This window comes from Lagopus muta, chromosome 16 (assembly GCF_023343835.1).
Source record: "Lagopus muta isolate bLagMut1 chromosome 16, bLagMut1 primary, whole genome shotgun sequence".
In the NCBI taxonomy this organism is placed as follows: Eukaryota; Metazoa; Chordata; class Aves; order Galliformes; family Phasianidae; genus Lagopus; species Lagopus muta.
Genome location: NC_064448.1, coordinates 130,070 through 141,147, shown reverse-complemented (window position 1 = coordinate 141,147; position 11,078 = coordinate 130,070). Strand labels below are relative to the sequence as shown.

At 47.5% G+C, this 11,078-nt stretch overlaps 2 protein-coding genes across 2 annotated transcripts; both read right to left on the bottom strand.

Annotated features, from left to right (window-relative positions):
* Window positions 1–314: 314 nt before the first annotated feature.
* On the bottom strand, window positions 315–3,655 carry SNAI1 (snail family transcriptional repressor 1). The gene is made up of 3 exons (XM_048963462.1): window positions 3,528–3,655; window positions 2,336–2,845; window positions 315–1,398 (listed from the first exon to the last, which is right to left on the bottom strand). The coding sequence occupies exons 1-3, from the start codon at window positions 3,604–3,606 to the stop codon at window positions 1,217–1,219; spliced, it is 771 nt and encodes a 256-aa protein (XP_048819419.1). The 5' UTR covers window positions 3,607–3,655; the 3' UTR covers window positions 315–1,216.
* Window positions 3,656–5,897: 2,242 nt separating this feature from the next.
* On the bottom strand, window positions 5,898–11,042 carry RNF114 (ring finger protein 114). Its single transcript, XM_048963465.1, has 6 exons — window positions 10,847–11,042; window positions 10,538–10,688; window positions 9,850–9,956; window positions 8,945–9,059; window positions 8,036–8,143; window positions 5,898–7,813 (listed from the first exon to the last, which is right to left on the bottom strand). The coding sequence occupies exons 1-6, from the start codon at window positions 10,975–10,977 to the stop codon at window positions 7,748–7,750; spliced, it is 678 nt and encodes a 225-aa protein (XP_048819422.1). The 5' UTR covers window positions 10,978–11,042; the 3' UTR covers window positions 5,898–7,747.
* Between the last annotated feature and the right edge of the window lie 36 nt (window positions 11,043–11,078).

The window sequence follows — 11,078 nt, the reverse complement described above, 5'->3', positions numbered from 1 at the left end:
CCCACTGCAGTCCCACTAGCAGCCCTCTACCTGCTCATGTCTCTTCACAGCTGCCCCCTTCCCCCCAGCCCCACACAGCTGCAGGAACTGACTCAGCCTACCTTTTCCTTCCCCAAGAAACGGCTGTGCCACAGCCCCTGCTGTGCAGCAGCACTTGTGGTTCACCTGCAGCCAGCGTGAGGAGCAGGAGAACCACTGGGGCCCCGCACCCCACTCCCCAAACCGTGCTCAGCTCAGCTATGCATTCACCAAAGCACACACAGAACCAGATTATAAATTAACCATTTTATTGAATATCAATAAACTGTATATAATTATATAAAAGTTTTATCAGTACAAAATCATGGCACAAAAATATAAATACCAGTGTACCTTTGAAACGTAAACATCCTCTTTGTTATGATTCTGTAAAAACAATGTCCAAAGAGACGCATTCAGGAGGCACCTGTCAAAAACCATAAATAGCCCTTCTGGCACACACCTGTCGGTGGGCAGCCTTTGGACAGGCCACCATTGTATCGCTGACAAGTGCCGGCTATTAGTCACAGTCCTCTTTGAAAAGCAGTTGTTAAGAGTCATATTAACAGGTGCTTGAGTGCATAGCTGCTCTGTAAACAGGATTCTTGTTTGAAATAGCTACCAATGCCTTTTATGGACACCGTTAATCTTGCAGGCATTGCAAATTGTCATTGTGCTGGGAAGAAGCAGCTGCTTCACAACTAATGTGATACTGTATTATTGCATAGTTACACCTTCTACTTGCAGCTTATATACAGTCGAGACAGAGGGAAAGAGGTTGTGCTAACACTTCGTCTTCCATTAAAGAAAATATTGGTTCTTAGAAATTACCAAGTGGTTATGTGGAAAAAAAAGAAAAAAAAAAAGAAAAAAAGAGAAGAAAAAGAAAAGCAACCCCTAGAGCTACACAGCTGCAATGCCCAACACTGGTGGCACGCCAGGATGCAGTGCCACCTGCGAGGTGCTGCTATGCTCCAGGCCTCACAATGCCTCTCATGGGAGTCCACCCTGCACCCAAAGATGTCCAGATGGAAGCAGGATCAGGCCTTGGGGTTGCACAGGAGCACAGGATGAGGAGCGTGCATGTCTTGTGGCTGCGTACAGTCCGAGGTGCATGGCAACGGCAGCACGGAGGGAACTAACTCCTACAAACACTAGGTACGATACATGTATCTGCACGGGAAAGGAGTGCTGGTCCTCAGCGTGCCCCTGAGCAACCCGTCTCTTCGTGCTTGTGCAGCAGCGACATTCGGGAGAAAGTCCGGGAGCAGGTTTTGCACTGGTACTTCTTTACATCTGAATGGGTCTGCAGGTGGGCGCGCAGATTAGAGCGGTCAGCAAAGGCCCGGTTGCAATGTGTACAGGAAAAAGGCTTTTCACCTATGAGACAAAGAGAAACGTTCCCAATTAACCACTGCATCAACACATGGGGAATATCAAAGAGCAAGCCATTTATTAGCCAGCAATCGTGTGAAAAGGAGTGCTCGCAGCATTACTGGGATGGAAAACGGCACGGGAAGGCCTGCATTCACCGAGCAACGCCTCCAGTTTGGGAATTTCCTACTCAAAAAAATCCCTGATGCCAGAACCATCTGCAACAAGCAGGGCAGCTCCCGCACAGCGAGGCCCTGCCACGGTGTCACAGCGTTAGGGCTGAGCACAGCCATTTCCTCCCCCAGACCCTGCACTCCCCCTTCTTCCTGGAGGCATTGAAAGGCCCTGGCCAGGCTGAATTCCTCTCGACTCTTTTGGAGGAAAAGAATGTGCATGCTCAATTTGGAAAGCACAATCAAGTCTTGCCAGCTTCCTTCAGCCATCATCTTTAGTACTCTGAGAGGGTACGAAATTACTGCCAAGGAACCATTACACCATCCCAACAGCACCACAAAAGATGCTTGAGAGATGCTTTGTGGGCATGAGGAGAGTTGCAGCTGCGCGTGGCCCCAAACAACAACAGGTGCATGAGGCAGCTGCCAACACCTGCCTGTAACTCTGGGACCATGAGTTGCAGAGCTACGGGTAATGCCAGGTGCCGTGGCCCTGGGGCAGAGGCCATGGTGGTGAGCAGCAGGTCTCTGAGCATGAAGCTGCACAGGACCAAGCATCCCAGCACAGCACAACAGCCCCAGCTTCGAGGCACACATTCCCAAGCTGTGTCTTTACTCCACAGTCAGTTCCAACTAGAACATTTAAAGAGACGTGCCAAGGGAGTTTGGGAAGCCCATATCTTCCAAGATAATAGCCAGGCAACTGGTTTGCTCTGGGCTAGGAGCAGGGAATCGATAAGGGTGGGAGGAGGGCTGAGTAGCATTGTTACCAGTGTGCGTGCGGATGTGGCCCTGCAGCAACCAGGGCCGGGAGAAGGCCTTGCCGCACATCTTGCAGACACAGGGCAGCGTGTGGCTCCGGATGTGCATCTTGAGAGCCCCCAGGCTCACGTACTCCTTCTCGCAGTACTTGCAGCTGAAGGATTTCCTGGTCTGAACATCGCAGTGCAATTGCTTGTGCTTGGAGAGCCCAGCGAAGGTGGAGTAGGCCTTGGCGCACTGGGCACAGCGGAACCGCTCAGCAGCAGAAGGGGCTGAGGCTGGGCTGGGTGGCCCTGAGCTCTTGCCCTCATCCTCCTCACTAGAGAGTGTCGTCAGGTCCAGGGCTGGTGCCGCACCACCTGCTGCCTCTGCCTCGGTGCCCAGGCCAGCTGGGAAAAGGCTAGAGAGCAGACCAGCATCCCACACCAGCGGCGGGTAATAGGCCCCAGGGCCCAGCACTTCGGGTGGAGGGATGACGGACAACGCACACGTCTCATACAGCAGCGGGGCAGCAAACACTGTAGGCAATAGGTAGCACTCAGTGGAGCACTCACCCCATAAGAACAAGGGGCGTAAGGACCCCAATCCACCCCACTGGTAACAAGGGGACTCCGACCTGTCACGTTAGGAATGGGGGGCAAAGGAATCCTAGTCTGTCCCACTGAAAATGGACGGGATGAACTCACCCAAATGGGAACGGGAATGGGGGTACACGGAGACCTCAACCCACCCCACAGTGGGCTCTGCGCCCACGGGAACAGGGTGCTCGAACCCACACCACGCCCCAGCCCAAGGCAAAGGGACTCAACCGCATTCCACAGCCACCCCATGCCCCAACGCACCCCGGAGCCAGAGGGACACGGGGACCCCAAACCGACCCCAAGAATCCCAAGCCCACCCTGCGGAGCACTCACTGCCCACCCCGGGGCAACACGGAATCACCGCACGGAGCGAGGCGCCCCGCTCACCGCGGCGCCGAGGGACGGTGGAAAGGTCACCACTCACCCCAAGGGTCTCTGCCTACCCCGGGGCACTACGCAGCCGCTCCGCTCCTCCGCCCACCCCGCGGGACGCTCCTCGCGGTAACAGAGAAACGGACTAAAAATCCCACAGCCGCGCGGAAGGGCAGCGCACCGCTCCGCTGCAGCAGGGAGAGGAAGGGCAGCCCGCACCCGCGAGACGGCTCGGCTCGGCACGCACCGGTCTGGCTCTCCAACTCGCTGTAGTTGGGCTTCTTGCTGGCCGAGAAGTGCTTCTTCACCAAGAACGAGCGCGGCATCGTGCTTGCCCGGCGCCACCGCCCGCTGCGGAACCTCCGCCTCTCAGCGTCCGTTAATATGGGCCCGGGCTGTACAGGGGGGCGAGGAGGGCGGTGCAGGGCCGCCCCCCGTGCCCAGAGCCAATGGGGCGGGCGGGGCGGGCAGACTACAGGTGCCGGCACCGGGCATAGCAGCTCCTGGCTGGGGAGCATCTGCTGGAAAGGGGTGCGGAGCTCGGATTTCTGGTCCGGAGCCCTCCCGGTCCTCCCCCACCGCTCCGTCCTCATGGGCTCACAGCCGCCTTCACTTCCCCGGCGTTGCCAGCGGACCCCGGGGTGCGGGGGGGGGGGGGGGTGGGCGGAGCTCTCCGGGGGGGTCTCGACTCCACGCTCGGCGCCAGCCTGCTCGGCGGCAACCTCGAACGCAGAAGTGGGAAGCGCGGCAATACGGCCCGAGGCTGCAGCTCGGGGGCGGCCGCTCCCCGTCTCGAGAGGAGGCGGTCGGCGAATCCTCCCGAGCCCCGCGCTGCGCGGCCCGGACCTGCCACGTTCCTCCTTTGCTGCTCGTCGTCGTCGCGGGCTGCCCGCAGGCGCTTCTCCCCGCCTCTCCCCGAAGCAGGGTGAATGTGCTCCCCAGGGCCGGAGCCGGCGGGGACAGCCCGGATCAGCCGGGCCTGGCGCCGCCTCCCGGCGGGCCGAGTTCTCCCCCTGCCGGCAGCCGGGGCGGACCGCGGGAGACACTCTCAGCCGCGACCCGCACGAAGCGGTGCCCAAAGGTGCTCCCTGACGGCCTCTTCGGACAAAAAGTCACGGCCACCGCGCTAACAATCGGGGCAGGAGGCCATCGCTCAGCTAGCTGCCACTCACGCGCTACCGCGCTGCTTTGCGGCTGCTTCAGAAACCAAAGCACTTTTATTCTCCTGACCCCGTTTACCTCAATCCTTTTTATCTTCTCAAGTCTTTTGCTGCAAACAAGCATAAGAAAACAACTTTGAAAACAACAGCTGAGTTTCTGAAGGCTGCCTGGAGCTGGCCAGAAATACCTGCATAGACCCCAAACTTCTGACCATGAGAGATGAATCCTTACACCCACCTCGCCAGGGAGCATCCATGTCTGCCAGAATCCCTGCAATAATTCCGCTGGGCTTTGCTTCGAGGACTCAGGACAGTTATTGCCAAGCAGGCCCCAGGAGTACCCAGCATTAACCCACACTTAATGCATTATTACAGAGCCCTTTACAAGATGGGATCGACTGCTGTAATTCCAGGTGAAGTTATGCCAATTGCTTTAGGCATTTAATACTGACATCAATTTATCTGCCTGATTAAGGCCAGTCTTTGACCACAGACAGATTCATAGGAAAAACAAAACAAAAACCAACAAACCCTCAAACACATGCTTGTCTCTGCCCATTCTGTACCCCTTTCTATGTGCTGATTTCCCTAATTCCCCAGTGCTAGACACTAGGAATTTCACAGGTTGAAGGCAGCCCGACTGCATTATCACTAGCAGTGGGCCATTATCATTAGCAGTGGGACTTGCTGCAGCTACAAGATCAGCTGCTGACAAGGTGGTAGCAGCCCTTCTGGCAGCGTTTCATTCTCCTGCAGTGGTACTTTACCAGGTTCTGAAACCAGAATTAGCTTGTTCTGTAACAATCCCTTTTTGGAATGATGAGTTTCTGCATACAGATGAGATAAATCAAGGTTAAGCACGTGTCTCTCACCAGTGTCTTCAAATTAATGAGCAAATACCACTGAGACATATCACCGTTTGTAAACAAGCTTGTTAAGTTGATGAAGTCAGCAGCAGAGATACTAAGCTCATCAGCACTTAAGTGGAAAACTACAGCTCAACTTCTGAGTGCCTGTATGGATGCTTATCACTGCACAGATAGCAGTGCTATAAATTCCACTGTTAAAAGCTAGGAGGTGCCAGAACTTCACTCCTTACTCATTCACAGATTTAATCAAAATTCAAGTAGATCTGGTGTGCATTTTCCAGTTTGCGTTTGTCCCGTGCGTGAAATAATTCCTTGTAAGTTGAAGCAAATCAAAGCCAAGATGCACAGTCAATGAGCAGGTCCATACAGACAAGGTATGATCATAAGGCCTGAAAAAACATTTCTCATCCTTCAGGGCTGCAAGACAATCCCCACCTTCCAGTTTCACAGGCAAAGGAAACAAAGCTGAAGTCTGTCTGTTTCTTTCCCAGTTTCTGGCATGCTCCCTGGAGCTCTACATAGCATTAAGAACTGTTTTGGAGAGATGTGAAACAAAGTGTACAGATCATGAGGAAGAAATGACAGAAGCTGACAGGAAGATAGAATTTTATAAATTAAATGAACTTTATTTATAACTCGTCTTCAAAATTCAAAAAACACAAAGTAATTGCTCAGAAGCTTCTAACTGCTCCTTAAACATTTAATCTAAATTGCATGGAAGTGCACTTCAAATAGCAGCAAAAATCTAGATTTAGGTCAATTTGCACCACAAAACTCCATCCTAGCCAGAACCTAGAAATCTCCACTCAACCACCAACATAGTCATCTTTTCACAGATCAAGCATTAGAAATAACCAACTCCAAAACAAAGTACTTTTTCCCGCAGTGCCATGAGTATTTTTGCTAAGACTGAAATTCTGTTCACCAAGCAGATACTTAAGGCTGAGTCTATAAGTAGCCTATTCCAAGTTTGGGAAAACATACTAAAAACAAGCTAAATATGTTAGAGGTCTTGCTGAACACAAAGTTTAGTCAAGAGATTTTAGCTGGGGTACATTTAATAAGGGTAAGGCTATGCTGTGTCTGCAGGGTATGAAGATATTATTTGTGAAAGAAACTAATTAGTACTCTATTCTGTGGTGGTACAGGTCCACTACTCCAATTAAGTATGCCAAGTTGAATTACACTACTCTGGTTTACAGCTTCTGCTCAGGTGTCTCAGATGGCTAGATCTCAGCATCATGATTGTGCAGTTAAAGTGTTAAAAGGAAGCTCTATAGTGAAAGTGTATAATTGAATATCAAGTATCCGTTTTCCATGTAAGGGAACAGTCATCCTGCTTTCTTGTTTATATTTTACTTTTTCTTTGAAAGCTATACCTGCATACTATATATATAATACATGGAAAACACAATCTAAGCATAGCTTTAGCAACATTTAAATGAAGAACATAAATTCAAAATACTTCTTAAAATCTGTGATGCGGAAAGGTAGAGCTGTGCAAGTGCCATGGAATCTAAGTTTTGCTTCCAGTTTGCCGTGAGAGATGGAACAATTAAAAATAAATACATTTAAACAAAAATTTTCATAGAAGGTGGAGATACTGATTTTTTCTCTGAACTCTCTTATGAGCATAATGCTTAAGAAGCCTAGAAAACCAATTTCTGAAAACACTAATTGAATCACAAAGTCAGCAGATATGATTGATATTTGCTTTAGCAATTGAACTAACACAAAAGATCTATTTTCTAGGCTTGAAATTATGGTCAAAGTGTGGAACAAAATAATAATCAGGCATAGAACTAAAATACTTTGAACTAGTTTCTTACCTAGCTGCAAACATCTACTAAGAAAAACTGTAGTTTGAAGACTCATACTAAAAACTTGTTTTCCATGTAACTGAGAGAACGCCTGTAAGAGTTCAAATACTGCTAAACATGAAATCACAGGCAGAGGCCACTTTGAATAAGAACTGATCTGACAGTTACAACTAGCACCTAGAGGTCTCACTTAAGAAAAATACATACCAATACACCTCTTATACTATCACTTAAGAAATGTAAACAACATTAGGAGGTCCAACTAGTTTGGACCATGCAGTCTGGAATATTTCTGCATTTAGAGTCAAATGAACACAACTGGAAAAAATAACTCATCAGAAAACAGGCACAGGTGAAGGGAAGTAAGTCAGCATGGAGGAGACTTCTAATTGAGCTTTGTGTGAAGCAAATAAGAAAATTAAACTTACGTGGTTAACAGAAGACCCAATGATACAAACATATCAAACAGGAATTTGAAACCAAGACAGATTAAAAAGTCTTCCATATTTCTGGATGCCTGAGCTCATCTTGGGATGTACAGGGTGAAGTGCAAGGATGCTGGGCGCTTCCCCCCCATGGAAGCTTGGTTTGACAGTTAGTCTTTCACATTTTTAAATTTTATTTATCCCGCAAAGAACGCATCAAAACCTGTGCCATCATATCATCTTCATCAGCATCATAATCCTATGAACAAAAGGTACAGAAATTCTTTTACTGCAACAGCCATGGTGGTTAATCTAACACAAAATAAAAACAGAAAACAGCTGCCTCATCTTCTAACTTGCCAATAATCCAATTTGTCTCATGATACCATCTGCATAAATTGGATTTCATAGTAGTGACTATGTAAAAAGTTGTTTTAAGAGTCGTCAGGCTCATGTACTCCAAGGGTGAGAAAACACATACCACAAAAGTATCATATGAAAACCGGTGTCGTCTTTGAAGGTGCTCCATGAAGTTAGCACTCCTGTAATTTGGATCTCCCCATGGCATTGAGGCACAAATTGGGCAAACCTTGAAGAAAAAATTAAAAGTCAGTTAGGCCCCAACAGTTAAATGTGTTAACATTTATACTATGAAGGGCAGAAGAGACAGTGACTGAAGTCTGAGATTTGTAACAATCACTACTCTCTAAGAAAAGTGATGTCAAACACTTTACTGGGCCATTCAACATTCAGGTTTAACAGAGGCTTTTATTTAAATTAATTTCCTATGCCTCTGAATGAGAATGGTTTATTCTTCTCTCTACATACTGCTGATGAGAATCAATCACTGCTGTTTGCCTCAGAAGATCTCAAACTCCATTAATCAATAACAAAGAAGTTTTCTTGATCATTTTCACAAAGATCACTTCTCCCCAAGATTTTTTTTTTTCCTAAATAAATTCCAAATTCCTAAGAACTTTAAAAACAAATGAAGGCTTCCAATTCAGTTCCAAGTTTTGCAATACCTTTTTATAGAAAATGGAGTATAATTTGGAGATAAAAACTACCAAAAATAGATACTTTTTTTTTCCCCAATCAATATTCACAATAGTTTATAATATTTTATTGCTGAGAATAGCAGAGGGGAAATTAGTGCCTTTTTTTTTTTTTTAATTCATTGCATTAATTTTATCCCTGTTACTGTGCCTAAAGTACTTGGAATGCCTACCGTTTTTCAAATATGAGGTGATGTGAAGTAGATGTAAATTGACTTTAATAGAAGCAAGTATAAATACGTACTTAACTTCAAGCAGTAAGTCTCTAATTCATTGTTTCAAGGGGATTTAAGACTAGACTTCATTGCAATTCTTGCACCAAGACTTTTTATTACCACTTGTCTTGCATCCATGCTGTGCAATGTTTTGCAGTGTTCAACTAGTCCTTCTTGATCAAAGTTTTTCTCACTGCAGTACGGACAAGGAAAGGTAAAGCGATTTGGGAAGTTCCTGGTTCAGGGGGAAAAAGATGAGATATGTTGTCAAATTAGTTAAGTTAAAAGCACCAAAAAAAAAAAATCTATATTTTTAGAATAGTATAAAAGGCTTTGAATTTGCTACCTGGAAGTTATCTTACTAGCGACTAAGAGTAAAAATTATTCAAAACAGTAATTTTATTCCATGCAATCAAGACAAACAAATTTAAAGAATAGTCTTTTAAATTCTTAATGACATCTTATGTAAATCTTCACATCATAAACTTCTACACAAAGGTATTTCTTCAAAACATGTTATAAATGCCATTTATCACCTTCTTATATTTTTTACGTTTTTAAACACACAGCGTATCAATCACCCAGAACACTAAAACGCCAATCAGTGTGATGCAGTCAGCTCCACATTCCCTTTAAGTTACTACAATCAAGAGACAGAAAGACAGCTATTATTAAATAAGGAGCTGCTTGTATCAAGTACTCCAATCTTGTCTTGTGCAAAGACTGCATAGAGAAGGAGAATAGTTTGCTTAGGTGCACTCAGTTGCAGGATTGTGGCCTATTCTTACAGCGTGAAATGTTAATAAACAAACTAAGGAATGACGGAAAGTCTGCTTTTACAGCAAAATTATAGTTTGCACGAAACGCCATAACACAGTGTTGGCTTTGTTTTGTCTTTTTGTTTGTTTACATAAAAGGCCTCTTCTCAGAAGTGGAATCAAATTTGAGATTTTGTATGGATTATTTGGTAATAGTCCTCTTTTTGTGATCCTAAGTATGAGTATTTCCAGAGAAGAGCTACTTACCTGGTGTTGTGAAGTGGTTCTTTAGTTACAGCTTTCACACCTTCCATTATGTAATTCTGGTACTTTGAACAGGAGGCTGCATGGCTGCGCATCTTTGAGAGGAACATCTGCTTAGACAACAATCACACAGCAGTTACACTATTTGCAGCAGGACTACACACAAAGTCTTCTGCAGCCAGTGCTACAGCAGGAAGAAATACGTATTTCAGCTGGTGAGCTGGAAAGCTTTGAGATTACAAATTAGTTAATGTATAACTGCTGCTTGTAATATTTTACAAATACAACACTGTTCCATTGTACTTATCTTCACCTATACTCCAGTACCAGAAAATATTCTTATACAAAGCCAGCTTATGTTGTTACTGAGATGACATGGGAAATAATTTAGCTTTCTGTACATACTGTGACATAGGTTTAAATACAAACTTTCTTAATTTGAACTTTCATTAGTAGGACTTAACAATTGATAATCAAGGTACTACAGCTATCTATCAGCCGCAACGATGAAAACAGCACTATCCAGAAATAGTGAAATTAATGCAACACCTCAGTATTGGCTACCAAACCAAACGCTTTGGGAAGCTTTGAAGAACCTATAGAAAACAGAGCAGGATCCGCATTCCCCGCGGGGCGCAGTTACAGCACATCGCACCCGCCTCAGCCCTCCCAGCTCTTCGCTGGGTCCCACCTTCTTGCCGCAGCCGCTGCAGGCAGTCTCGGTGCTCTCTATCAGCTGCTCCAGGTCCAGCGCCCTGCTGCCGGCTGTCAGCGCGCCGCGGCACACACCACACACAGGCTTCTTCGGCTTCAGGCACTCCTGCAGACACGGCGTGCAGAACCTACGCCGGGACAAGGACACAATGAGAACAGCCCAGGGTCTCCGCGCCTTTCCCGTGCGGTACGGAGCGGCGGTCCCGTGCGCTGCCCGCAGTCCTACGGGCCGAGAGGGCCCCGCGCGGCCTCCCTCCTCGCCCGCACTCCTCCTTAGGCCGCTCACACGTGTCCGCAGGGCACCCGGACGGGACTGTCGAACACCTCAAGGCACACAGGGCAGGTGAGGCGCGCCAGCAGGTCTGGCCAGGGCTCAGGGGAGCGCAAACCACCATCCCCGCCACCCGCCACCGCCATCTTCCCGCCGCCAACCAGGAAGTGGCTCCTACGCAACCGCAGCCCCACCCCAACGCCTGGCGCTGGGGAGCGCTCGGGCGCTGCGGGGTGTGACCTGCCAC